General features: G+C 58.0%; 11 protein-coding genes and 1 non-coding gene across 12 annotated transcripts; 7 read left to right on the forward strand and 5 right to left on the reverse strand.

Annotated features, from left to right (window-relative positions):
• Positions 1-1,755: 1,755 nt before the first annotated feature.
• On the reverse strand, positions 1,756-1,854 carry B0T15DRAFT_t59. Its single transcript has one exon. It is a non-coding gene; the product is annotated as a tRNA-Ser (tRNA).
• Positions 1,855-2,884: 1,030 nt separating this feature from the next.
• Positions 2,885-4,648, forward strand: B0T15DRAFT_526632 (glycoside hydrolase). Its single transcript, XM_062868915.1, has 2 exons — positions 2,885-4,250; positions 4,318-4,648. Exons 1-2 carry the CDS (start codon positions 2,928-2,930, stop codon positions 4,435-4,437), a joined length of 1,443 nt encoding a protein of 480 aa, XP_062725020.1. The 5' UTR covers positions 2,885-2,927; the 3' UTR covers positions 4,438-4,648.
• Positions 4,649-4,653: 5 nt separating this feature from the next.
• On the reverse strand, positions 4,654-6,422 carry B0T15DRAFT_134848 (NADP-dependent oxidoreductase domain-containing protein). Its single transcript, XM_062861799.1, has 5 exons — positions 5,970-6,422; positions 5,793-5,871; positions 5,560-5,727; positions 5,362-5,475; positions 4,654-5,260 (listed from the first exon to the last, which is right to left on the reverse strand). The coding sequence occupies exons 1-5, from the start codon at positions 6,126-6,128 to the stop codon at positions 4,764-4,766; spliced, it is 1,017 nt and encodes a 338-aa protein (XP_062725021.1). The 5' UTR covers positions 6,129-6,422; the 3' UTR covers positions 4,654-4,763.
• B0T15DRAFT_134847 (SRP54-type protein) lies at positions 6,423-8,693 on the reverse strand. The gene is made up of 3 exons (XM_062861798.1): positions 8,387-8,693; positions 6,519-8,294; positions 6,423-6,446 (listed from the first exon to the last, which is right to left on the reverse strand). The coding sequence occupies exons 1-2, from the start codon at positions 8,462-8,464 to the stop codon at positions 6,789-6,791; spliced, it is 1,584 nt and encodes a 527-aa protein (XP_062725022.1). The 5' UTR covers positions 8,465-8,693; the 3' UTR covers positions 6,423-6,446; positions 6,519-6,788.
• Positions 8,694-8,704: 11 nt separating this feature from the next.
• B0T15DRAFT_526649 (uncharacterized protein) lies at positions 8,705-9,600 on the reverse strand. The gene is made up of 2 exons (XM_062868916.1): positions 9,211-9,600; positions 8,705-9,142 (listed from the first exon to the last, which is right to left on the reverse strand). Exons 1-2 carry the CDS (start codon positions 9,262-9,264, stop codon positions 9,020-9,022), a joined length of 177 nt encoding a protein of 58 aa, XP_062725023.1. The 5' UTR covers positions 9,265-9,600; the 3' UTR covers positions 8,705-9,019.
• An 896-nt stretch (positions 9,601-10,496) lies between these two features.
• B0T15DRAFT_491771 (soluble quino protein glucose/sorbosone dehydrogenase) lies at positions 10,497-11,982 on the forward strand (the record flags this gene model as incomplete). The annotated part of the gene is made up of 3 exons (XM_062866809.1): positions 10,497-10,545; positions 10,619-11,286; positions 11,368-11,982. The coding sequence occupies 3 exons, from the start codon at positions 10,497-10,499 to the stop codon at positions 11,980-11,982; spliced, it is 1,332 nt and encodes a 443-aa protein (XP_062725024.1).
• A 218-nt stretch (positions 11,983-12,200) lies between these two features.
• On the reverse strand, positions 12,201-13,268 carry B0T15DRAFT_392634 (uncharacterized protein; the record flags this gene model as incomplete). Its single annotated transcript, XM_062864647.1, has 2 exons — positions 12,201-12,862; positions 12,992-13,268. The coding sequence occupies 2 exons, from the start codon at positions 13,266-13,268 to the stop codon at positions 12,201-12,203; spliced, it is 939 nt and encodes a 312-aa protein (XP_062725025.1).
• A 1,222-nt stretch (positions 13,269-14,490) lies between these two features.
• B0T15DRAFT_526656 (uncharacterized protein) lies at positions 14,491-15,446 on the forward strand. The gene has a single exon (XM_062868917.1). It carries the CDS (start codon positions 14,844-14,846, stop codon positions 15,216-15,218), a length of 375 nt encoding a protein of 124 aa, XP_062725026.1. The 5' UTR covers positions 14,491-14,843; the 3' UTR covers positions 15,219-15,446.
• Positions 15,447-16,921: 1,475 nt separating this feature from the next.
• B0T15DRAFT_509628 (uncharacterized protein) lies at positions 16,922-18,835 on the forward strand (the record flags this gene model as incomplete). Its single annotated transcript, XM_062867800.1, has 14 exons — positions 16,922-16,936; positions 17,027-17,057; positions 17,129-17,258; positions 17,322-17,470; positions 17,526-17,644; positions 17,704-17,707; positions 17,801-17,895; positions 17,956-17,988; positions 18,045-18,070; positions 18,131-18,151; positions 18,205-18,258; positions 18,313-18,484; positions 18,540-18,601; positions 18,658-18,835. 14 exons carry the CDS (start codon positions 16,922-16,924, stop codon positions 18,833-18,835), a joined length of 1,089 nt encoding a protein of 362 aa, XP_062725027.1.
• Positions 18,836-19,194: 359 nt separating this feature from the next.
• On the forward strand, positions 19,195-20,588 carry B0T15DRAFT_135571 (thioesterase-like superfamily-domain-containing protein). Its single transcript, XM_062861801.1, has 2 exons — positions 19,195-19,440; positions 19,511-20,588. The coding sequence occupies exons 1-2, from the start codon at positions 19,326-19,328 to the stop codon at positions 20,503-20,505; spliced, it is 1,110 nt and encodes a 369-aa protein (XP_062725028.1). The 5' UTR covers positions 19,195-19,325; the 3' UTR covers positions 20,506-20,588.
• A 728-nt stretch (positions 20,589-21,316) lies between these two features.
• On the forward strand, positions 21,317-22,474 carry B0T15DRAFT_135611 (uncharacterized protein). Its single transcript, XM_062861802.1, has 3 exons — positions 21,317-21,529; positions 21,609-22,285; positions 22,415-22,474. Exons 1-2 carry the CDS (start codon positions 21,500-21,502, stop codon positions 22,248-22,250), a joined length of 672 nt encoding a protein of 223 aa, XP_062725029.1. The 5' UTR covers positions 21,317-21,499; the 3' UTR covers positions 22,251-22,285; positions 22,415-22,474.
• Positions 22,475-23,155: 681 nt separating this feature from the next.
• B0T15DRAFT_390699 (cytochrome P450) lies at positions 23,156-24,943 on the forward strand (the record flags this gene model as incomplete). Its single annotated transcript, XM_062864551.1, has 2 exons — positions 23,156-23,554; positions 23,642-24,943. 2 exons carry the CDS (start codon positions 23,156-23,158, stop codon positions 24,941-24,943), a joined length of 1,701 nt encoding a protein of 566 aa, XP_062725030.1.
• Positions 24,944-24,982: the final 39 nt, after the last annotated feature.

Raw genomic sequence — 24,982 nt, forward strand, 5'->3', positions numbered from 1 at the left:
ATTTCTATCCCACGGCATACACGGCACCCATAGCCCGATGTGGCTCGCCTCCAGGCTGTGACGCTGTGAGCTGGCATCCACATCGCTGCCACTCCCAAAACGCACCAACAGATGCACCAGACGCAACACAAGACGCAACTCTCTCCGCTGGACTCTCGCCATTTGTCGAGGTTGGGCCTCAATCGCTCAATGGCTGCCCTGGGCTGGCCCCATTACCTAAGCCTGAGTGCAGCTGGCTGCTTGAGCCGAGAGTCCCGGCGTGCATTGCAGGCTTTGCAGCCATCGAGTTTGCGTTGCCCTTGGTGAGCTGTCAAGTCTCGATCCGTCGAATTTTTGCCAGGGGATCAGCGGCGATTGCGACTCCATTGCAACCGCGCCAGCGGCTGCAGCGACTTGAGCTGCTCCTGGGCGCCGATTGTGCCCACCGTGAGTCAAGGCGGCAGGGCCAGCAGTGTTTGCGGCTTTCCCAATCGGATGCGGCCCCGCCATCGGCTTCGCCCTGTTCGACCACTGACTGGCGGTCGCCGGGGGCCGGAGCGCCCCCCTTCTGCGACCGGCGCATGTGAACTCGGCATCTCCACGTGGATCCGCGTTCCTCTGCTCTGTCGAATTCGAACTTGGTGGTTGGGCTCCTAACCTCCCGATTCTCCATTCATCTGCATGGCGAGCCCTGGTGCGGAACCCAAACTTGCGCGTTTCAGAGGAATGGAATGTGCTCGAGTAAGCGCGCTTCTCGCTTGGTGGACAGGCATGCCGCCACGTAGGCAGAACCCCCCTGCTAGACCGGCCCATCAATCAAGTTTGGCATCGCACCCAACCCCCAATCGAGCATGGGCCGCTTAATGCAAATCGCGGAGGATGTGCGTTGGGCGGATCCACGATATGCGTCCGATATGCGAGCACTTGAGGCTGCCATGGTCAATTGACCTCGAACGGTTGGGCATGGCGAGGCACGCCACCTCAGGAGCCATAAAACGCTACCAAAGCGTCCAGGGTGCTTGAGGACGGATCGAATGCGTTGTTGGAGAGGCCTCTGGGACTCTGGGCAGTGCCTGACCTAGGTGATGACCTCGGGCCCCTTGAGGCTGCATATCCCGTATTGCAGGCTGATGCTCGGCAATGGGAGGGGGAGGCTGGTCTCCCCGGAAACAGGTCGCGTGATGGAGCACGACCCTGGAGTACAAGTTAGTTTTGGAGTGGTGGCGGCGATAAGGCGAGGGGCTGCCCCTCTGATAATAAAGGGCGGTGAGTGAGGTTGGTCGTGATTGCGAATATGCAAATGCATGTGGCAGGGACAGTCACCGCTTGCCCCGCCCCCTCAAATTGCAGTTGAGAAACAGCTAGTTGGGGTTAGGGTTTGAACCTCTCATGCGGGCTGCCGACTCCCATCTTGAGTTGTCTGCGTCACCTACCACGATGCCTTACGTTCTGTGCCACTATTCAAAAATGGTGGTACTACCTCAATGGGCGCTGCTTCAACAGGCACCTCTGATAAGAGAACTCATGCCGTTCGTCAGGTTATTATCGTTCTCACAACCTCCATCAAGAGCGACACAGAAGCAGTGATGCCCGAGTGACACTTCAGGCCCGGCCAACAGATTATTCGCCATGGAAGAATCTAACATGTTACAAACTTGGATCACATTGGCGATTGTGGCATGATGCTGCAAGGTCTAACTCAAAGTCAACTGATCAGCAGTGTTTTATGCACTGCACAAGATCTAGGACGAAAAAGCAAAAAAGACGGCAAAAGTTCGTCACCTGTAGGATTCGAACCTACGCTCCCGAGGGAACTGCCTAACATGCTAACTGTGGATTAGCAGGGCAGCGCGTTAACCACTCCGCCAAAGTGACTGATAATTGACGTGTCATTGGTAATTTCTTGTCCTATTATGCTGAGCTCGCTTGCAAACCAGCTGCCAGCTGGAACTCTTCCCATTTTTACCCCTCTGTTTCATTCAATAACCGATCCTATGTGGCATAATTAAACGGGGACCCGATGCTACTTCTGCTTGAGCCACCAGACAAGCTATGCACCAATTCGAGCGGCACTTGCTGAGTCGGTTTCAGCCGAGACGGCACAATCTCCTTTGTTGGCGCTTGTTGGCGGCACCCTGAGTCTCGGAGGTGCCACTCTGGCCTTTGGCTGTGCAATGGCGGCTACCGGTCTAACCTACACGTTTTGGCAGAGACTTGGGAGTCGCACCTAGGTCATATCATGCGCTAAGGTGATTATTTATCTATACTACCAAAAGTGTGGGACATGGTAGACCGTCAGCCGTTTGCTGTTAGCAATGTTTTGATTTTATCCCTCTCATCTTGCCCGCTGCATTACACCTTAACCTTTTAGGGGGGCTGAGGACTGAGAGTCTGAGGCCCGCCCCTTCGCTCAACCGATGCCGCCATACACCGACCACAGGCGATGGCGCCCACCTCGGTCTCGGATCCGGCTCACGGCCTTCAGGTTCAGGTCGAGGACAACAAAGAACCTTCTCTTGGCCATCGTCTTCGCCTTGACATTCCTCTACTTCCTCGGCCGGTTTGAAGCCAGCGAGTCGGTCTTGCTCGAGCGGCATATGAACGCAGGCCCGCCGTCTCACCCCTTCACCCCGACCAAGAGCAGCGTCGACTGGGGCAGGATCGAACACCGCTATCCACCGCGGCAGCAACCCGTCGGGGTGCCAAAGCCGGCCAAGGGAAGTGCGCTGCCACGGATCCAGCACCGATTCGGGAGGGAACCCTCCAGCGCTCGCAAGATACGCGAGGCCCGGCGCGGGGCGGTGCGGCGGCTCGCCAGGAAGTCGTGGGACAGCTACCGCCGATATGCGTGGAAGCAGGACGCGCTGATGCCGCTGTCCGGGACGGGCCGGGACCAGTTCTCGGGCTGGGCGGCCACGCTGGTCGACTCGCTCGACACGCTGTGGATCATGGGCCTCCGGGACGAATTCGACGAGGCCGTTGCGGCCGTGGCCGAGATCGACTTTGGAAATTCCACGTCGCCGACCGTCAACATCTTCGAGACCAACATCCGCTATCTCGGCGGGCTGCTGGCCGCATACGACCTCAGCGGGCGGTCAGTGCTGTTGCAGAAGGCCGTCGAGCTGGGCGACCTCATCTACGGCGGCTTCAACACGGAGCACAGGATGCCGGTCGACATGATCAACTTCGAGGCTGCCAAGGCCGGGACGGGGCTTGTTGTCGAGAACACGGTCGTGTCGGCATCGCCGGGGACCCTGACGCTCGAGCTGGCCCGGCTGTCCCAAATAACGGGCGATCCCAAATACTACGACGCCATCACCGCCGTCGTCGAGCTCTTCTACCGCGGCCAGAACCAGACGGGCCTGCCGGGCCTCTTCCCCATGTTCGTCTCCATGCTGCGCGGGGACGTCACAACAGGCGACACCTTTACGCTGGGAGGTTGTGCCGACAGCCTGTATGAATACTTCCCCAAGCTGCACGCCCTTCTATCCGGTGCCGACCCCCGCCTCCCAGTCCTCACACGGACCTTCATGGACGCCGCCAAGCGCCACCTCTTCTTCCAACCCATGGTCCCCCCTTCTTCTAGTGCTTCCACTTCCTCGTCGCACAACGATAACAACGACAAAATCAGCAACAAAAGAAATGACATCCTCATCAGCGGAACCGTGCACCTCGACTACCAGACCGGCGAGCCCCACCTGGACCCGGAGACAGAGCATCTGACCTGCTTCATCGGCGGCACCTTTGCCCTGGCCGGGCGTCTGCTGCACCGCGAGGAGGAGGTCCGGGTCGGCGCACGGCTCACGCGCGGCTGCGTGTACGCCTACCGCGCGTTTCCCACGGGGCTGATGCCCGAGCGCTTCAGCATGGTGCCTTGTGGACGTGGTACGCAGGACGACAACGACGGAACGACGGGGAAGCCGTGCAAGTGGGACGAGCACAAATGGGCGGAAGAGCGTGATAAGCAGTTGCAGTTGCAAGGAGCCGAGTCCGAATCCGAGTCCAACAACAACAACAGACCGGAACAGCAGCAACAGCATCTGCTGCCCAAGGGCTTCACCCGAGTCCCTGACAAGCGCTACATCCTCCGTCCCGAGGCCATCGAGAGCGTGTTCTACATGTGGCGCATCACGGGTGACGCCGAATGGCAGGACGCGGCATGGGATATGTTCCGGGCCGTGGCCGAGTCGACCGCCACAGATTTGGGCGCCGCGGCCGTGGTGGACGTCACCACCACCGCGGCCAAGCCCGAGCTGGAGGATTATATGGAGGTCAGCGACTACCTGGTATCCGCCTTATGACAAAGAGTGCGTACGTAGTTTGCTAACCTTGTTCCAGAGCTTCTGGATTGCCGAGACGCTCAAGTACTTCTACCTCGTCTTCTCGCCGCCCGACCTGATCAGCCTCGACAAGTATGTGCTCAACACGGAAGCCCATCCTTTCCTACGGCCTACGTAGCAGGGCCTAAGAGTAAGACTAGTAGCTGTAAGACAGGAAAACAGATTTCTTGGATAAAGAAGTTTGATGTACGGTCTCTTTTGACAACGTGTTGGTAACCAAGGCATACTTGGTTAGGGGGACTTAGGGGATGGATGATGCTGAGGTTGGGGGGATATACCGTATGGGTCATAGTCTTTAAAGCCCATCTCTTTGAATATCACAAGTTAACTAACAACCATTGACAAGTCTAATCCAGGAAACAACTCCCAACTCGAGGTATTGTACACGACCACCAGTCGCGTTTTGCCCGCCTAGGTACTCCTCATCCATATGATCATCATCATCTAATGACCCACCAACTTCTGCAGCGTCTCCCCATACCGATCCCCGCTTGGCTTAGCCTCCTCAACAATGCGCCGCATCTCGACCATCTCCTCCTCCGTCAACTCCACCTCGCGCGACGCCCAGTTCTCCTCCAGCCGATGGGGCTTAGTCGTGCCGGGGATCGCAATAAACCCCTGGGCAGCAACCCAGGCGAGGGCGACCTGCGCCGTGGTGCACCCCTTTCCCTTCTTGGCGGCGAGCTTCTGCATCTCGCGCACGATGGCGCGGTTGCGGTAGAAGTTCTCGCCCTGGAATTTCGGCACGCTGCGGCGGTAGTCGGTGGGCGCGAAGGCGTCCGGGCTGTCGTACGCGAAGTCGTCCACCAACCAGCCGTGGCCCAGCGGGCCGTAGGCCACGAAGGCTATGCCCAGCTCGCGGGCCGTGGCGATCAGCCCGTCGGTCTCGTGCAGTGTCTCGAAGGCCGAGTACTCTGCCTGGACGGCGTCGATCTTGGCGACTGCAGGAAAACGTGTTGTTAGTACTAGTAAGTGGGTGGTAGCCTGTGTCTTGAGGATTGCCAGCCGCAAGTAAAAAGAAAAGGGCTGTGGGTTCTCTTACTGGAGTGTGCTTTGCGCAACGTCGCCGCCGAGCATTCCGAGAGTCCAATATATTTCGTCTTGCCCGTCCGTCGTAGCTCGTCGAGGACGGGGATCGATTCTTCAAGGGGCGTGTCTTGGACAGACAGAGACCGTTAGTGGGATACTGTACTTGTACACAAAGCTACGGCAAGGTAAAGCCACTCGGTGGTCATCGTACCCGGATCAATGCGATGGAGGTAGTATAGGTCAGGAGCAGATCCAAGCCTCTCAATAGTGCCCTCGATGTACTCCCTGATGTGGGAAGGCTTGTTGGTGACGGTCATCTGCGGAGTGGACATGTCGATATCGCGCCGGGATGCAAGGTCGATACCGCACTTGGAGGCAACTGCGGGGAAAATCAATAACACAAAGACGACAACAAGAAGGCCAGAGCGAGACTGTGAAGCGTACGGAAGATCTTGTCGCGAACATTGTGTTTGCGGATGAAGTCGCCAAGGAGTTTCTCGTTAACTCCGAGCCCGTAGACAACCTTGTCATGTCAGTACAGTATTGACCACTAGATAGTACAGTCTATGGATGATGTGCTGCGGCTGCGCCGATGTCAATAGGAGAATAGTACGGGCTTACGGCTGTGTCCCAGAATGTGCATCCAAGCTCAAGGGCTTTGAGCAGAACCGGCTCGGCTTGTTCCAAAGTGAGGTTTGTCCCGAGGCCATGGTTGAATCCCATTGCCCCAAAGCCGGGGACCGGGACCTCGATGTCGGCAAAGGGGAGAGTTTTGACCATCGTGACGTAACTGCTGACGGTTGTCTATTGCGAATGTGTGCCGAGGAGAAAGTTGAAAGTATCGGTGGCCCCAAACAACAGCCAGAAAGGAGCTACTAAATCATCAGTTTGAGGTTCGAGCCCATATGACTTGTTAATAAGCCTGATGTTATAAGGGTTGAGCGCATGGACTAGCCCGCCGGAGGTAGACATTATCTCCGCGCAGTGGGGATATAGTGTAGGGTTCGAGCTTAGGCGTTAGGCGTTATATTTAGGACTTAGGCGTTAGGTTATAATGCAGTCGAGGCAAGAGGGTGAAATCACTATGAGAGTGATGGCCTAACTGCAGCATCAGTCTCAAAGCTTCCACCCCAACGTGCCATGGGGTGTGGCCCTGCTATTGCGATGTACCTGTAGCTTACAGGCTCCAATCGATGCCAATCCAATTTTTGTCCGCTCACGCCGTTGCAGGCCATTTTGGATAGGACCTTAGTAGGTATCGTGCAATAACATGTTAGTTGGTATGATCATCCAGTAGACCGGCCCCCGTGTTGTATTGTATTTGTGCTGTACCACCCTGACGCCAGACCATGCGATCCCTTTTGACCATTAACGTTGCACATGGAACGACAGGAAAGAAAAGAAAGAAGAAACCACTCTGCATGTGCGATGCCCTGATGCCTACCTCCGCCCGCCACGCGACCCTTGCCCCCCCATCATTCCGCCCATCTGCCTCATCATGGCGTTCATGTCCATCCCCCCAAGACCGGGTATGCCGCCGCCGCCGCCACCACCGCCACCAAACATCTTCATCAGGCTGGCCATGTCGGGCATGCCGCCGGGCCCGCCCATGCCGCCCATGCCGCCCATGCCGCCCATGCTCTGCAGCCGCTTCTGCATGGCGGCCAGCTGCTGGGCCTTGTTGCCGCCGGCCATGGCGCTCTGGGCGCGCTGCATGTTCTTCATGTTGCCGCCCATCTTCTTGGCCATGCCGGCCATCATGCGCTGCTGCGTGAGCAGGTCCTCGACCTCACGCACCGTGGTGCCCGAACCCCGCGCCACCCGCGTCATGCGCGTCGGCTGCTCGATGAACAGCTTGCCGTCGCTGTCCAGCTCCTTGTCGGTCATGCTGTCGCAGATGTAGATCATGCGCTTGAGCTTGAGCGACCCTTCCTCGTCGTCCATCCCCTGCATCATGTTGCTCATGCCCGGGATCATGCCCGCCATCTTGCTGAGCGGGCCCATCTTCATGATGTTCTGCAGCTGGTCGCGCAGGTCGCGGATCGTGAAGATGCCCTCGCTGATGTGCTTGATGGTCTCCTTCTGGTCTAGCTTGAGGCTCTGCACGTGCTCCACTAGCCCGGCCATGTCACCCATGCCCAGCAGCTTGCTGATGAAGTTGCGCGGCACGAACCGCTCGAGGTCCAGCATGTGCTCGCCCGTGCCGATGAACACGATGGGCGTGTGCGTCGCCGCGACAGCCGAGATGGCCCCGCCGCCCGCCGCGTGGCCGTCTGTCTTAGTGATGATGATGGCGCCGAAATCGGCCGCCTCCTTGAACGCCTTCGCCTGCGCCTCGGCCTGCTGCCCGATCGAGGCGTCCAGCACCATGATGGTCTCGTCCGGCCGGATCGCCGTCTGGATGTCCACCATCTCCTGGAACAGCGCGCTCTCCTGTCTGTGGCGACCTGACGTGTCGACGATGATGACCTCGAACCGTTCCTTCTTGAACTTCTCGACGCCGTCCCGCGCCACCACGGCCGGGTCCGTCTCGGTCAGACTGCCGTAGTATGGGATCTTGGCCTTGGTCGCGTTCTGCTTCAGCTGGTCGAAGGCGCCGGCGCGGAAGGTGTCGGCGCACACCAGGCCGGTGCGGAAGCCGCGCGACTGGTAGTGCCTGGCGAGCTTCGTGCAGGTTGTTGTCTTTCCGGCACCTTGCAACCCGACGAACATGATCACGTTGGACTTGCCCTTCTTTGGCTTGAACGGCTCGGCATGCGGATCGACGAGGCGCACCAGCTCGTCGAAGACGGCCTTCTGGATCAGCCGCTTCTTGTTCACGGCGGGCGGGAGCTCTTTGAACTTGACGGTGGCGCGGATCGACTTGCGCAGCTGGCCGACCAGCCGCACGTTGACATCGGCTTCGAGCAGGGCAGAGCATATCTGCTTTAGCATCGAATCGAAGGCCTGGAGGGTCGCTTCTTGTCAGCAATGGGTTGGGTTGCATGTGCAGTGACGACACTTATCGGAATGGCATGGGCGCGGGTTGGCAAACTTGCCTTCTCGTCAAGATTTGGTGCGCGCGTCAGGTCGCTGACGGCCGCATTGATGCGGCGGCCAAGATCTTGAAGGACCATGGCGAGGAACCGCGCCTGTGAGGTCGGCGAAAGGCTGTAGGTAGATGGTGTTGCTGTCCAGATGCGACGAGCGTCCTCGCAGTGCGACGGTGTGGGGTTGATGTTCCTGGATGTCCGGGGCTCAGGTGTGCACGTTGCACAAACCGCTGGAGCGGGAATAGACGGGGTTAGGGTTGAAGGTATATTGCGCGCCTATCTGGGACGTTGCTGGCAAGACGGTTCTAATTTCTAAACCGATCTCACTGGTTCGAATCGAAGTCTCCTAATAACCTAGGATTTGCTTCTTGGAATATACGCGGTCTTGTCTGTACCAGAAATCTAATCCTCAAGACCGGCTCTCCCAACCCGCAAATTACTCAAGCGGCATCACACTGATTGGCGTCGCGAAGTTGTCTTCCTTCTGGTCGTTCTCCACGAGCCACGCCATGATGGGACTGGATTTGTGCGTATCGACAGCTGCCTGATCGAGGTATCTACGGAACATAATCATCCCATATTAGTACAACTCGCTCTCCCTTTTGAGAACTCAATCTTGGAAGGGGACTTTAGTAGTGCTTACGTCTCCCAGACAACAATCAGGGGTTGCTCTGTGTCGCCTGCACGGAACCATTGGTATTTCAACACACCGGGCTCCTTCTCATACACCGAGTCACAAATGGTTCGGGCAATCTCTTCCACCTGCCCAGATCACATCACCGTATTAGCAAGTACCGCTGCTTCACACTCTTGGAGGTTGGCTGTCTTACCCGTGCAACGCGGTCAGGCTTTGGGTGGAGGAGAGCAATGTAATTAAGTGTCATGACGATGCCACAGGCGTTTAGCCTCAAAGTTTGCTACTTTGGTAGTGGCGTGTAGAAGCGGTAGGGGTGAGAGAGAGCAAGCACTGGCCGAAAAGAAGGGGATATCAGTCATGTCGTAGCAGCGAAGGCACCGTTTAAGATGTGTATGGACATCACCATCATCTTATGATAGGTAGTACCCGCTTGCATTCTCACGTCTACTCCTTGGAGCATGGAGAGGCCTCTGAGTCCCTTTAGAGGGATACACTGCCTTGACGGGAAAACGGTTCCCGGCAGAGGTACACTCATTTCCGGCCAAGTGAAGGGAACCTGATTCAGATTTATGTGTATTCTGTGTGCGCTATCAATTCCAACTACCTTAATCATAATGTCAATAGCATGGACCTCGGACACTCCTGCAGTGCGTATGGTAAGTAGTAAGGTAGTACCCTCCCTCTAGGTGGCCCGGCAATCCGTACACCAGCATCCCCGTCAGCCGGACAGATGCAGCTGCTACGCAACAAAGTATCGTTTTCATCCCTCTCTCTTTCGGTCTTTCTCTCTTCCTTCTCCCCATGTTTTTCGTTTCCCGTTCGATCCCTTCATTTAACCCCGGGATCTACTGCATTCCAACGCACCCGAGCCGCCAATGCGACCTCCAAGCACCGGCCGTGGCCTCACCATTCTCCAACCACAACTGTCTCCCCCGAGTCCCCGACGGGCAGGCCCCTGACGCAATAGAAGGGCATTTCTTCCAGAAGGGAAGATGACGCGGAAAATGATGGACTTTAATATCGACGGCGCGCTTGGCCAATGGCTGGCACCTCCGCACGTTCTGCCCCTGGCATGCAGGTTGGAGAAGCTTGTTTGGGGGTAACTGCCGTGACCTCTTCCAAGCAGCTCGGAGCCGATCTGCCGAACAGGCTATCAAGCGCGATATTGGAAAGCTTCGTTCGACCAAGTGGTTGGCCCAGACAAACAACATGACGCATGGGACCCAAAACTCTGCAACTCTGCCAAACAGCGATGGAATCATAGCATGATGCGGATGGTTGTAGTTTAATACACCGACTGAGAAAGTCTCCAAAGCGAGTCTGCCCTTCGGAAACATTAAAATGAAGCGAACGCCCATTCTGCCTTGGAGCCGTGAGTCTCGTGTTGTATTGTACAGCTAGCCCCCTCTCGCTTTGATACACAGGCTCTACCTAGTACTCGGTTCATCAGGGGCAAGGCTTTACTTATAAGTAGCAACAATGCGTCTGTTCGAGACTGCTGTGGCTGTCACAGCCCTGTTCTGGGCGGGTAGGGCTCCAAGAAGTAGAAAACCTTGCCCTGACGGGATGTGATGCTAATGATAATATCACGGATACGACAGGCTCGGATGCGCAGACGACGGTGCCGCAGCTTCCGCGGCCGCGGTCGTGCAGCGGCGTCAGCAACTTCCGGTTCCAGTACACGGCGGCATCCGGGTGGTCGGCGATGAAGCTGGCAGGCGGGCTCAAGCAGGTGCGGACGATCGTGTGGGATCCGCGGGGCAACATGCTGGTGGCGCAGGCGACGCGCGGCATCTCAGTGCACACGTTCGGGGCGGACGGGTGCGTCAACAGCACGGCGATGCTCATCACGGGCAACCAGCTCAACCACGGGCTGGCGCTGACGCCGGACGGCACGACGCTGTACGCCAGCGGCGAGACGGCGGCGTACAGCTGGAGCTACGACGCGGGCACGCGCACCGTCAGCAACCAGAAGACGGTGGTGCGCGGCATGTCGTCGGGCATCCACTTCACGCGCACGCTGGCCGTCGTGCCCAAGCAGCCCAACCTGCTGCTGCTGCAGGTCGGCAGCAACCAGAACCTCGACACGGCAGCCGCCCAGCCGAGCACGGGGCGCGCCATCATCAAGGTCTTCGACACCGCCAAGGCGCCCGCCAACGGCTTCAACTACAACACCGACGGCGAGGTGTTTGCCTACGGCCTGCGCAACACCATCGGCTTCGTGCCGGACCCGGCCGGCGTGTTCTGGGGCGTCGAGAACAGCGCGGATGTATGCATCGACCCGTGAAACCGTCCTCCAGGTTGTTGTTTGTTGAATAGTAGCAGTTCTGACACTGGCGTATAATTATAGGACGTCGCGCGCACGGAAAACGGCCAGCGCCGCGACATCCACCAGAACAACCCGGCCGAGGAACTCAACCGGCTGGGCGACCCGACGACGGTGCGCAACGCCTGGTTCGGCTACCCGACATGCTTCGCCGTGTGGGACCCGTCGGGCTTCTCGGGCAGCTCGGGGCTCAAGACGGGCAGCAACTTCGTCATGTCGCCGAGCAGCTCGTACAACGACGCCAGCTGCGCCGCCAACAAGGCCATCCCGCCGCGGCTGAGCTTCATGGCGCACTCGGCGCCCATCTGGAACACGTTCGACGGCGACGCGCGAAACATGTACGTGGCCCTGCACGGGTCGTGGGACCGCCAGCCGCCGACGGGCTTCAAGGTGGTGCAGGTGCCCTTCCAGAAGCTGGCCGACGGCTCCTACGACCCCGTCGCGCCCGCCGACAGCCAGGCCGGCTACACCGACATCTTCGCCGCGCCCAACCCGGCCAGCTGCACCGCCAACGGCCTGACCCAGAGCAACTGCATGCGCCTGACCGCCGCCGCCTGGGATCCCGCCGGCCGCGGCCTGTTTGTCGGCAGCGACAACAGCGCCGAGGGCGAGATCTACATCCTGACGCCGCCGGCATAAAATAAATATGGAAGTTTGATAATAACGGGGGTATGGGCAGGCTGAGATGGAAATACTTTCTGGGCTGCTTTCCAAAAAAAAAAAAAAAAGAAATAGTTATACAAAGTCTATAGCTTGTGTGTCAAACAATCAAGTGAACCGTGCCACTTACTGCGCGTATCTCATATATCGAGGCCTTCCTTTTGTGTAGGTAGGTACCGTATTTAAGTCACTCTTTCTCACCGCTGCCTGGCGATCATCTCCGCTGCATTCACCCCCTTGCCCACCGGCAGCAGCCCGGCCTTGCAAAGGGCGTCGACGCAGCCCGAGATGACTTGCTCGTCGACGCCCTGGGTCCGCTCGGGAAACCGGACCGTCTTGAGCCACTCCTGCGCATCCTCGGCCGAGTAGTCCAGCTCGGTGCTGATGTACTGCACCGCCTCCTCCTTGTTCTCGTTGAAGTGCTGGATCCCCCGGTTGAGCTTGTCGAGCAGGTCGTCCAGCCTGGTGTCATTACTAGTATCATCGACCAGCCCCGTCGACGCCACAATCTTCCAGCTGCTCCAGGGCGTGTAGATCTCGCCGACCCTGCGGATCTCGCCGCGGTCGTAGTAGCGCTTGGACGTGAAGTGCTCCCACATGAAGAAGTCGGCCGCGCCCGAGTTGACGGCCCCGCGCAGCCGCTCGAACGTGTCGAGCACGACGAACTCGGAGAAGGGCAACGCCTGCTCCCCCGCCGTGCCCGCGCCCGCGCTCGGGATCAGCCACCCGCGCTGGTCCGCCAGCACGTACCCCATCACGTAGCTCCCGGACCCGATGCGCGACACCCCGATCTTGGCCCCCTGCAACGAGTCGACGCTGCGGATCTCGGGCCGGTCCGTGCCCGTCGAGACGGCCCAGCCTTTATTCCATTGAATTTGGATTGTTAGTTTAGGTATTCCTCAATCATAGCTATCATATCATATCATAGCATAAGTAGCTTTGATCCCACACATAACTACAAACTAGTAGATAGATAGATATAACTTACACAGCGGAGACTCGACATAGGTGCCGACAAGCCTGAACCCGCCGTCCTGCCGGTCCACTTGCGACCTGCCCAGCGCCGCGACCCAGCCCTCGGTGAGGCCGATCCCAACATCGATCTCCCCGCCGCACAGCGCCGTGATCATGTGGCCCGTCCCGGAGGGGAAGGGGATGAGCTCGGCGTCCAGGCCGTAGTGCTTCTTGGCGAAATGGATCGGCGTGGAGAAGTGTTCGGGAACGAAGCCCACTCTCAGCGCACGGGGCTGCGTTGTTGAAGTCATCGTATCGTGTTGTTTGTTTATGAATCCTCAGACTTTTAGTGAGTGCAGGTACGAGGATCGCGACCGAGTGTGTCTTGCTTTCAACCCGTTCAGAATGACAGAAAACCTCCTGCAAAACCTCTGAGCGTGGGTGTTGGTTGGAAAGGGAGAAAATGACGCAATGCGGGGTGACTCGGGTGAGGCAAACGGGATCTCGAACAAACGGTGACCCACTGGAAGTGTAGCTGTCACTTCGGCTGTGAAGTGTGCGAAGTCTCTCTTTATTATTAAAAGTGGCCAGCGGATGATAGCAATATCACCATCGAGTTTCAGGATGAGGCACCGTCAGGCACGGGTTTGACAATGAACGGAGTTGGGACATCGAGTTCTAGAAAATACGGAGTATATCATGCGGAATTCGAACAGATCAACCACATTATAGCATATACATGGACTCGCCATCCTACATGATACAAGAGCGGGATCAAGCGAAGTATGACGAAGACCTGATCTCAGATTCAAGTTCGAGCAATACATTTAACGCCACGTTTCCGGGAACGTGACACTTAAACGGCAAACGAGACCTGAGAGGTTGGTTGTAACTTGTAAGCGAGACCACTCAGTTTACCTACTACAGTCAGTCGTCAAGCAGAAGCTCTAAGCAAGGAGAAGTCTTAAACAGCCTACTACTGGGCGCAGGTCAAGGCGTGTGTATTTGAACTCATGGTTACGGAGCTTAGATTTCTCGGGCTCAAGCGGTAGAGCGGCTGGCAGGTGAGGAACCAAATCAGTCTTTGGCTTTGAACAATTGCAACGGTGCCAGGATTGACAGACGTAAGCGGGCATAATTCATCCGACATGGTGGCGTTGCCAATCCTCTAACTGACAGCTCAACCAAGAAGGAGGACTAAATCTCAACCACCCTAAGTGGACAACAGCAACGGCCTTGATTCTCCGAGAGCTCGTTTGAGTAAACACCGCGAATTGGTCGATCTTCGCTCTCACCGGGGTTTCCTCACCAACACCAGGCCACAACAGGAAGCGGTAGAGGAACGGTAACCGTAAATCCGGGAGGTGCTGCAAGGGCAGGGAAGTCGCCATATTTCCATTAGCCCCGTCGAGATATTACCGACCCCTGAATTGTGATGGAGGTGGCCGCTACCGGACTGGATTAAGGTGACTAAAAATAGGGCAAAAAAATAAAAAAAAAGTGGTAGCAGATCGCCTGGTATTTTGGCGATACCGAAAACGTGGACGGGCTGAAACTCCGGCTTGGCTCAACCAGACTGCTCTCTCCCTTGGTGACATCGTGCCCGTGGTACCTGAGGAATGAAAGCTGTCATTTCAGCCGGATGTCAAACACGAGAAATCGGACAGCTGCCCGAGCACCCACAGTGTTCACTGTTCACTGTTCACCATGTTTCAGTGGCTGGAGTGGTTCTTTCCTGGCCTGAATTCGCGCCTACAAATCGAGGCTGTCGCCCGCGGAAGCGAAATACATGATTCTAGCATCTGATATCGAACCAAGTCAGACGATCCTAACCGAACCTAAATAATCGTCTCTGCGAAAGAAAGCACTCTCTCAGCTTGTTCACGATGCGCCACCTCTCGCTGACCGTCCTCTTCTCCCTCCTCAGCACCACCACCCTCGTGGCAGCACGTCCCCCTGCTCCCTCGACCACCACGACAACGTGCGAGAGCAGCCCCAAGCCGACCTACCAGCCCTGCGGCGGCTTCCGCATCAAGCCCTTCGACTGCCCCAAGGGCCAGGCCTGCATCGACGACCCCTACACCGGCGGCTGCGGCATGGCCTGTGACATGCCCGGCATCTGCGTCGACGTCGCCGCCTCCGCCTTCTGCGGCGGCTTTGCTGGCATTCCATGCAAGGACGGCAGGAAGTGCGTGGATGACCCGCGCGACGAATGCGATCCCGACAATGGCGGTGCCGATTGTGGTGGTATCTGTGTCTGAGCAGGGAGTCGGAGTCTCGGAGTATAAGAGGGGGGTGGTTGGGGGTGAGAGGATACTGCCGAGGTTAGGGAGGGTTGTATGTACTACATCGATTGGAACGCCAAAACAAACCAGGAAGAGAGCCACGAGATAAATGGAAAAGCCTGAGCATCTCGGAATATGGGTGTATTCTCGTTGATTCTATTCTTTAGCCTTTTCACAGACCCTATAAACAAGTAGTTGAGCCAACGAAAGGTCCACGTCTACGTAGCCTGAGTGATCTCGATCTGTTAGACGTGAGTACTAATAGTTACCGGTATCTTAGTAAAGGCCTTTTCGCCTGTAGACCTTGATTCATATGAACCCATACCTTACACGGGACAGGTACAGACCCTGCAGTAGCTCAACCCCTACCTTGCTATTGTTGGTACTCTTGGGTGTCAAGTACAAGAGGACATTGAGGTGTTGTATCAGGAGCACTAGACTACCTACCTGTATATGTGCGTTTCCGGAATTTCTACTGTTCACTGCTCCTTCTCGTTTCTTGTCTTTACTCAAGTTCCCGCTCTATGGAAGTGCCGTGCCAGGAGCCTTAGGGGTCATCTCGAGGTTTGGAGACGTAGCGTTGATGTGCTTACACGATTCTGATAACATTGCGGCGCCGCGAGAGTTGCCCGGCGCCTGCGTAGCTACCTGGTACAGGTCCATGCTAGAGATGGGCAGGAGCTCGAGGATACGCAAAGGGTTTCGGTGACTATGCCGTCGTCAAGCTCCCATGTCCCAGTCGTCCCTAGTAGTGCATCCTGTTTTGAGGGCCGTATCTTGAACCTTCCACTTTCACAGAGATACCCCTACTATTAGGACAGCCTCTACAGCAGACCCTAGTTCTTTCCACATCTACATGTGTGACGCTTGTGATGTTATGTTGCATCTATTCCGGCCCTCAACTCGGGCCGAGGGCAACCGAGCCATTCACACAGAGGCCAATGACTGAGGATGTTTTCGGCTGCTCCCGGATTGTTCTGCGGTCTCGAATTGGTGGGCAAACTCCCGTCAGTGAAGCTGTTCCCGGCTTGCGCCGATCAACACCCGGGCCAAGACCCGATCCCGAAGACCATGGCAGACAATCTGGATTCGGGATGAAATCAGATGCCGGCATTGGACCATCCACTCGCAAGTGGACATCCTGTCGTCCCCTTTGTATCCGGCGAAATTGCGGGCATGATAGGCGTTAGAAGAAGAGAATATGTCGTGTTGAAACGACAATTCAGGGATTGAAACACGATTGAGTGCTTCAATGGGCCGATGGAAGGCAGGCCTCGCCCGTGACGTAAATTCCAGCACGCCACGACGCCCGAGAGCGGCACTTCCCACCCCACTTGTGCCCCGCAGCAGTGGAAGCTGCACCTTCTGTTGAGCTCCTGAGCATCAACTGACCCCGCACCGTCGCTCATCCCACCTTTCTTTGGCCTGTTGCCCCTCCACCGGAAGTCAGAGAGCTGGCGTCATACAAATCCCTCATCGGCTGCGGCAGATCGTTTGTGCGAGACATAACATTCTCTCCAGCTTCATTTCCGTCATCCTCCCCGAACTTTGTCTAGTTAAGCACTCTCCAATTGCGACGTCCTGAACTCGACCATCCGATCTTTGGGTACCCGACTTGATCTTTTACCCCGCCATCCTAGTCTTCTTAACCTCCATTGAGCCAACACACAGCACCGAAAATGGGCCTGCTCGAGGTACGTGACATTGACGGTCGATTCCCGGCTCGGGTCGGTTCCGCATGGTCCGAACTCTGTGCACCTTGCTGACCACGGTCTTTGCAACAGGACCTTAAGCTGCCGGTCGGCGTCATCTACGGTGCGGACCCCTTTGCGAGCCCCGCGCCGAAACCGAAGGGATTGAGGAACTTGGACTGACCTTGGGAACAGGAGACGATGTCCTGAAGCTCTTCCAGTATGCCCGCGAGAAGGGCTTCGCCATCCCCGCGGCCAACGTCACCTCCAGCAGCACTGTCGTCGCTGCCCTCGAGGCTGCTCGTGATGCCAAGGCTCCGATCATGTACGAACGACGTGAACCCGTAACCCCCCCGTACCCCCGAACGAGATATTGACAGATCGTCAGCCTGCAAACGAGCCAGGGCGGTGCCGCCTACTTCGCCGGAAAGGGCATCAAGAACAGCGCCGAGAAGCAGGAGGCGTCTGTTGCTGGCGCCATCGCCGCCGCCCACTATATCCGCTCGGTCGCTCCGCTATACGGCGTGCCCGTCGTCCGTGTGTACTCCCTACTGCCCCCATGTTTTCCGCTATTGCTGACGCCATTCGCCAGTCCACACTGACCACTGCGCCAAGAAGCTGCTTCCTTGGCTCGATGGCATGCTTGACGAGGATGAGAAGTTCTTCAAGCAAAACGGCATTCCCCTCTTCTCCTCGCACATGATCGACTTGGTAAGTTTTTGCCACACGCATCTCTCCGCGTAGATATCGGCATATACTAACAATTCTAGTCCGGTACGTTCTCAGATGAGCCCGCCCTTTCCCCTCTCCTCTTCCCCGTGCTTGCCTGATGTACCCGGAACAACGCTGAGACATTGGCACGATTAGAGGAACCCGTGGACGAGAACATCAGCACGTGCGTCAGCTACCTGAAGAGGATGGCTCCGATGAAGCAGTGGCTCGAGATGGAGATCGGCATCACCGTATGACGGACCCTTTCCGCATGATCTGAGATAGCACATGAGCGCTGACGGCTGCAATAGGGCGGTGAAGAAGATGGTGTCGACAACACCGGCGTAAGTGCCAGTGGATAGGCATTATGGGATGCACCGTGCTGACTTGCGCTCTTCAGGTGGACAATGCCTCTCTCTACACTCAGTAAGTAGCACTGGACAGCCCACTGGCAGAGCACGAGGAGATGCTGACCTCCTTTACCAGGCCCGAGGACATCTGGCAGATGTGCGTTTATCTTAATCATGAAACCTTTGACGTCCAAACTAACTTCCTCCTAGCGAGCAAGCCTTCCGCCCGATCTCGCCGTACTTCTCGATCGCCGCCGGCTTTGGGTAACGATCTTTCTGGCCCCATTAGGACGATGCATGTGACTGACGGCATGACAGTAACGTCCACGGCGTGTATGCTCCGGGCAACGTCCGTTTGCACCCCGAGCTGCTTGGCAAGCACCAGGCCTACGTCTCGGAGAAGCTCGGCGGCAAGGACCCTAAGCCCGTCTTCTTCGTGTTCCACGGCGGGTCCGGCTCGAGCAAGGAGGAGTACCGGGAAGCCATCAGCGTAAGAGGCGCTAATACACCCTGGGGTTTCGAATTTGGTAGCTGACAGCGTGTAGCACGGTGTGGTCAAGGTTAACGTCGACACTGACTTGCAGTGGGCGTACCTGATCGGCATTCGGTGAGTGGTCTCACGAGTGAGTCTTTGGTGGGCCTCTTCCGCTGACGGGGGATTAGTGACTACATCACCAAGAACATCGACTACCTCCGGACCCAAGTCGGCAACCCCGAGGGACCCAACAAGCCCAACAAGAAGAAGTACGACCCGAGAGTGTGGGTTCGCGAGGGCGAGAAGACCATGTCGACCAGGGTTGCGGAGTGCCTCAAGGACTTCAACACCGCTGGTCAATTGTAGATTGCTGCGCAGTTGGGGATGAACCGGAAGAAGCCTGATACGGGGGCTCAACAGAAATATCTGGCGTCTCTGAGCCCTAGATAGTCCGAGACGGATGAAAATGCAATAGCACCTCCTACGCACTTGGTTATGTGCATCCAGGGTCGAGGTCAAAGACCTGCCATGCTTGAACTGGACCAAGAAGGTGATGGCTGATATTCTTGTCGGCTCTGAGTATTGAGCATGCATTCTGTTGAGATATCAGTCTCTTTGCCCCTGGCTTCTGACACCTTGGTTTGGTGTCTTACCGTGTACCGCCTTCGGTTTGCTGTGGGGGGATCATCAGGATCTCAGCCGAGGTATATTGTGGGCCGGATCCCGAATCGCCCTACGGATTACTTAACTGAGACCAAGGCACTCATTTGAATTGAGAGTGACATCTTGAGCGAGCGGAATCAAGAGGTAACTTACAGCGTTGATAGGCACTACTAAGATATTGACCGCTCATACAATGGGCGAGGCAAACACAGAGTCCCTTATCCCGTTCTCGGAAGCCACAAGAATCGAACGGCTCGACTCACATGTCTACCGGGCCCATCTGATCGACTCGTTCTGCATCGGCACTGGTGAGAATACGATCCATTGGTTTGATTCGTATGATGTGAAGATGAGCACACAATACTGATTCATGGCCAGTTCCCAATGGAGGCTACGTGGCAACCTGCCTACTCCAAGCGGCGGGCATGCATCTCGCGCAGCGAACAGGCCAAAAGGACGTGCTGAACGCGCACTTCCAGTTCCTGAACCGCACCGAGACGGGGCCAGCCATCATCGTCATCGAGGATGTCAAGCTGGGCCGGCAGCTATCCACACTGCACGCGACGCTGTACCAGCACGCCCTCCTCCCGGAGGCGCCATGGATCACGGCGGGCTCGACGCGCAAAGAAGTGGCCGCGTACCTGACCATGGCCGACCTGCGCAAAGAGCGCGGCCTGTCGCTGCCGACGTCGTTCATCACTAGCCTGCAGCAGCAGCACCCCGTCGCGGCGGCGGCGCCCCCGCGGCCGGACTTTGCCGCGCTCAAGAGGGAAGACGGCGATGCGCACTGGGCGCGCTACCGTTTCCCGCGCGGCAGTCCGCTGGCGCACTCGCGCTGCCTGCGCAACACGGTCTACTACGACCTCCGCGGCAGCGGCGGCGGCGGCGGCGGCGGAGGACAACAGCCCCCCGCCGCCAGGAGGAGGACGGTCATCGACAAGTGGGTGCGTCTCGCGTCCGGGGAGCGGTTCACGTCCGCCTCGCTGGCCTTTGTGGCGGATTGCTGGCCGTATGTGGTTGAGGAGTGGCGGCCGACTGAGCAGGAGGCGGCGGAGGCGGCGGCAAGGAGCGGGGGGGAGGAGGAGGAGAGTGTTGCTGTTGTTGTCCCCTTTGCGCCGGACGCCAGGTTCTGGTACCCGACGGTGGTGCTCAACCTCGAGGTGAAGAAGGCGCTGCCGGAGGAAGGCGTGGAATGGTTGCAGCTGCGGATCCAGAGCAAGCAGATCAAGCAGGGGCGGTTCGACCTCGAGGTGCTGATACTGGATGAGGAAGGAGATCTGGTTGCGCTCAGTTACCACGTCAACTTGATACTTGGGAGCGAGCGGAATATGGCGGAGAGGAGGAGGAGGAAAGAGCCGACGAGTCGCATGTAGTGTAGTTAGTTCGGAACAGTTTCAACTAGGTGGGGGGACTCCTGTGAGTCATGCCCGCCCTGATTGAGTTTCCTTTCTCCCCCCCCCCCCCCCCCCCCCCCGCCGAGATGCATTCACTTGCGTTCACCGTGGTCCATAGTGTAGATTGCGCGCTTGGAGCGCTTCTCCGCATCCCAGTCATGGTTCTTTCTTGCCACGACGGCCACTCGCGCGTTCGCACGACCTGCCCCTGGGCCCTGGCTCTATCCACTGATTGCCACGACGGCCGTTCCAAATAGTTTCCAACACGCTGGCCGAGGCGGAGCGCCCAATGAAAGGCCGCCGCGCTTGTCGGCGGTTCCTCGCCCTGGGTTTTTTTTTTTTCGCAAGTCGATGCGGACATTGCGGAGGTGTCGAGGTGAAGTGCTCCACCGCATCGCGAGAGGGCCCCAGTGCGAAAAGTCGGTGATGGCCCCCGATGGCCGCCACGTCACCGCCTGGGCCCCTGCCAAGTGGCTCCCCCAGCAGCCCATCGAGCCCAGTGAACACCTCGGGCAAAAAATGGAAGCGCTGGTCGGGCTCCAAAGTAATGGTTGAGACGTGGCCGTGGCCCCATTGGATGCGGCACAGTTTTCTGTAGCGCGGCATCCGGATTGGGTCACCGTCGCAGCGACTCGAGCGACTCAAGCGACTCGGGCGACGCGATGTGTGAGCCGACTCCAGTTCGACTGCATGTCTGCTGCATCTGCAGCTGCCCCTGATCGCCAGATTTCCAGGTTGTCTGTCTGTCGCGATGCAATGCCCTCTCTTGGGCACGAACGAGATGCATCAACCCCCCTCCCGTCCCGTGGTTGAGAGGGGTTAAATAGGAGTCGTCGCCGTCGAAGATGCAGCTCTTGTCTCTTGCTCCCCCCATCACAAAACAAAGCAATATATACACAACAGGACCCTCCTCCTCCATCCTCCCAGCACTTACACAAATCCACATAACACACCTCTTACCCACATACCCACCATGCCGCAATTGATCGACGCTGCCGAACTTGTAAGTGATATCCTCGGGGCAACCCCGCACCACCAACACAAACTCTCCAATCTGATATTAACCTGCCTGCCTGTTTCAGAGGCGCCGCTGGACGGACAAGACCAACGCCGTTTTCAGCCCGCGCGACCGGCACGAGTCCACCGAGTACCCGGCGGTGGACTTCGAGCGCGAGTTCGACTTCGAGGACTGCCAGAGCATCGTGTTCCTGCACGGCGAGCGGACCGGCAGCCCGACCGACGTCATCCTGATGACCCAGGGCTCGGGCCACATGACGCTGCCGGCCAACGTGCAGGTGCTGGTGCAGTCGGGCTACTCCAAGTGCGAGCCCGCGCGTGGCTCCCTCTCTTCTGGCGGCTCGACCGTCGTCGGCGCCGGCATCCGCGCCCCGCCCTCCAGCCGCGTCGGCGTCTCCACGGCCGCGGCCCCCGTCTCCCAAGCAGGCTATGCCCGCTCCTCGGCCGACTCGGGCTACAGCGGCTCCGGCTTCGCCCGCGGGGGCAACGACGCCGCCTCCTTCATGATGCGCGGCAGCAGCGGCCTGGCTTTCAACGGCAGCCGCCCCAGCAGCGCCGAGTCCTCGGCCGGCGACTGGGAGATCGTCGAGGAGATGCCCGGCGCCGCCGGTGCTGGCAGCCGGTTCCGCGACGACGCCTGCAGCATCGCCCCGAGCGAGAGCATTTCCTCCGTCGGCAGCCGCGGTCGCTACGCCCGCGACTACTAGACGGAAAGGATAGATAAGTGGTAGTCGGAAGTTGTGTCACGGGTTGAGGTCGTCGGCCCGAAGAAGTATGCTATGCATTGCAAGTTGCATGCATTGCATTGGGACCTCGTCGCCCCTGAGAAAGGGGTTACCGTTTACCTACCGTTTTCGCCGGTTCTCCGGTCGTCACCTCTTGTGGCACTTGACATCCCGCTATCTTGGCATTCAGACGGACGGGAGATTGGTCATGGTTGGAGTTTCGGGTATTGCTGGATTTTTTCCGGGTTTATTAGCATCTCGGGTTTGGGGGCATGGGGCATCATCATCATAGGGCATCAGAATGAATGTTTCTTTTGGGTCACGCATAGGTAGAAAGACAGGTGGATGGATGGGTGATCAAATCGAAAATCCTTTTCTTTCAAGGCGCCCTTCCCGAGAGATTTCGGACAAGAACGGATCGGCGATGTTTGCTCCCGTCCCAGCTATTTGCCGTCTTGATGAATCTGGCAAACTGTCTCGCCGAAAGTTCCGGCCCTAGACTGAGGAGCGTTGCAGCGGACCATGGCGATGCAACGGGGTGTGCGAATATCCGGATTCAACGCGGATAGGTGGACCCTCCTGGTCCTGTCACAGAATATGTTGGCCTCTCGGGGATGCACGAATCATGTTTTCTGTAGCTCTAGTCGCCACTCGTGTCCCCAGTGTATTAGCACCTAGGCGCCGCGGCCCACCGTAGACATGGACAAGAATATCTCGAACATTGGACAGTCGTCCTCTTCCTGTGAGATCGGAGAGGACTTAATTATTCAACATCACCATCGTTCATTCCCCATGTGCCCGCGACGTACCTCCCTCGTCAAGGTGCCGTCCTCGTCGTGAAACCGCCCTGACGTTGTTGAACGTTGAAAACGCAGCACAACATCGTCATGATCTCGAACATACTCCTGCTGGCCCTCCCGCTAGCCCTCGCCTACTTGTTCTCGGCGCTGTGGCACCGGCGGTTCAAGCAGTTCGCCGACTTCCCCCAGCTCAAGCCCTCTCTCCTCTGGGGCCACTTGAAGGCCCTTCACGAGTTCACCTTGAAGGCAACCCCGGGCGTGCACCATGATGCGGTCCTCGCCAACGTCGCCAAGGCGCTGGGCAACCCGCCGCTCATGATGTTCGATCTGAGGCCCGTCAGCTACCCGATGGTCGTGGTCACCAGCCACGAGGTAGCCGAGCAGATCTCGCGCGTGTCCAAGGCCTTTCCCTGGAGCACGCCCAAGTCGCCCACCATGGGTGCGCTGGTGTCCCTGGTCGGACCGCAGTCCATCATCACGAAACAGGTAGGCAGGCTTTGTCCAGCTTTTGCACTGCACTACTAGTACTATTTCCTTACCTAGGTACTGTTAAGTAACTGACCACAACGTCAGAACGAGGATTGGAAGCAGCTCCGCAAGCGCTTCAACCCGGGCTTCGCACCGCAGCACCTCATGAGCCTCCTGCCCTGCATCCTGGACAAGACGGACATCTTCCTGGAGCGCCTCGACCGCTATGCCAGCTCGGGCCAGGAGTTCCGCCTGCTGAAGCTGACCATCGAACTGACCTTCGACATCATCGGGGCCATCACCATGAACGTCGACTTTGACGCGCAGCACTCCCAGTCGTCGGCCCAGGGCGAGTTCATCCGGCTGTACGACCAGCTCCTTCAGGAGTACGGCGCCAAGGACGGCCGGTTGCCCTGGTGGATGTATCCGCGGCGCGAATGGCGCCGGTGGCGGCTCGGCAAGCAGATTGACCGGCGCCTGGACGACATGATCCGCCAGAAGCACGGCGAGCAGTTGCAGCTGAAGCGACAGCAGGAGGAGGAGGCTAATGGCAAGGCCACTCGGTCTCGCTCTCGCGACATCCTCAGCCTCAGCCTGCAGGACAGCCAGGAGCTCACCGGCGACCTGCTGTCCGAGACGCGCGACCAGATCAAGACCTTCCTCTTCGCCGGGCATGACACCACCGGCATCCTGATGGCCTGGCTCTTCTACGAGCTGTCCCGCAGCCCGCGCGTGCTGCAGGCGGTGCGCGACGAGCTAGACGACCTCTTCGGTCCGGACCCGGATCCGGCCGTGGTGCGGCAGAAGCTGCTGGACCCGGATCCCAACAGCGATGGCGGCGAGGAGCTGATCCACCGCATGACCTACACTACGGCCGTGATCAAGGAAGTGCTGCGGCTGTACCCGCCGGCGGGCACGGCGCGCATGACCCGCCCGGGGACCGGCTTCACCGTGCGCACGCCCGACGGACGCAGCTACTGCCTGGACGGTACCATCCTGTACAACTGCGCCACCATCATTCAGCGGGACCGGGCCGTGTTCGGCGACAACGCTGACGAGTTTTACCCGGAGCGCTGGCTGGGCGACAAGTCGGGCATCATGAGCGCCGGGGCTAATAACGACAACGACAGCCACAACGAGCAGCAACATCAAGACGGCAATAACAGGAAGCAACAGTACCCGCCGGGCGCCTGGCGGCCGTTCGAGCGCGGGCCGCGCAACTGCATCGGCCAGGACCTTGCTACCATCGAGGCGCGCGTCATCGTGGCGGCGGTTGCGCGGCGGTACGACTTTGTCAAGGTCGGCCTCGGCGAGCTCGATCGCGATGAGAAGGGCAGGCCGATGCTGGACGAGGAGAAGGGCCAGTACAAGACCAAGTCGGAGGTGTACAACGTGAGTACTAAATAACTAATGCCTTGTCGAGTTGAGGCTGTGTCCTTCCAATTT

The sequence above is a fragment of the Chaetomium strumarium genome (genome assembly GCF_033439665.1).
Source record: "Chaetomium strumarium strain CBS 333.67 chromosome Unknown B0T15scaffold_2, whole genome shotgun sequence".
NCBI lineage: Eukaryota > Fungi > Ascomycota > Sordariomycetes > Sordariales > Chaetomiaceae > Chaetomium > Chaetomium strumarium.

What these genes read in the sequence shown, in the direction of transcription:
- B0T15DRAFT_526632 (XM_062868915.1), top strand. Translation starts at nt 2,928, where the DNA reads ATGGGCCTCCGGGACGAATTCGACGAGGCCGTTGCGGCCGTGGCCGAG. An exon ending in AGCTGGAGGATTATATGGAG is followed by an intron (nt 4,251 to 4,317) that starts GTCAGCGACTAC and finishes ACCTTGTTCCAG; the next exon opens with AGCTTCTGGATTGCCGAGAC.
- B0T15DRAFT_134848 (XM_062861799.1), bottom strand. Translation starts at nt 6,128, where the DNA reads ATGGTCAAAACTCTCCCCTTTGCCGACATCGAGGTCCCGGTCCCCGGC. An exon ending in GCACATTCTGGGACACAGCC is followed by an intron (nt 5,872 to 5,969) that starts GTAAGCCCGTAC and finishes TGACATGACAAG; the next exon opens with GTTGTCTACGGGCTCGGAGT. An exon ending in TGTTCGCGACAAGATCTTCC is followed by an intron (nt 5,728 to 5,792) that starts GTACGCTTCACA and finishes TTTTCCCCGCAG; the next exon opens with TTGCCTCCAAGTGCGGTATC.
- B0T15DRAFT_134847 (XM_062861798.1), bottom strand. Translation starts at nt 8,464, where the DNA reads ATGGTCCTTCAAGATCTTGGCCGCCGCATCAATGCGGCCGTCAGCGAC. An exon ending in CACCAAATCTTGACGAGAAG is followed by an intron (nt 8,295 to 8,386) that starts GCAAGTTTGCCA and finishes GCGACCCTCCAG; the next exon opens with GCCTTCGATTCGATGCTAAA.
- B0T15DRAFT_526649 (XM_062868916.1), bottom strand. Translation starts at nt 9,264, where the DNA reads ATGACACTTAATTACATTGCTCTCCTCCACCCAAAGCCTGACCGCGTT. An exon ending in AGCCTGACCGCGTTGCACGG is followed by an intron (nt 9,143 to 9,210) that starts GTAAGACAGCCA and finishes TGATCTGGGCAG; the next exon opens with GTGGAAGAGATTGCCCGAAC.
- B0T15DRAFT_526656 (XM_062868917.1), top strand. Translation starts at nt 14,844, where the DNA reads ATGCGCCACCTCTCGCTGACCGTCCTCTTCTCCCTCCTCAGCACCACC.
- B0T15DRAFT_135571 (XM_062861801.1), top strand. Translation starts at nt 19,326, where the DNA reads ATGGGCGAGGCAAACACAGAGTCCCTTATCCCGTTCTCGGAAGCCACA. An exon ending in CTCGTTCTGCATCGGCACTG is followed by an intron (nt 19,441 to 19,510) that starts GTGAGAATACGA and finishes ATTCATGGCCAG; the next exon opens with TTCCCAATGGAGGCTACGTG.
- B0T15DRAFT_135611 (XM_062861802.1), top strand. Translation starts at nt 21,500, where the DNA reads ATGCCGCAATTGATCGACGCTGCCGAACTT. An exon ending in TGATCGACGCTGCCGAACTT is followed by an intron (nt 21,530 to 21,608) that starts GTAAGTGATATC and finishes TGCCTGTTTCAG; the next exon opens with AGGCGCCGCTGGACGGACAA.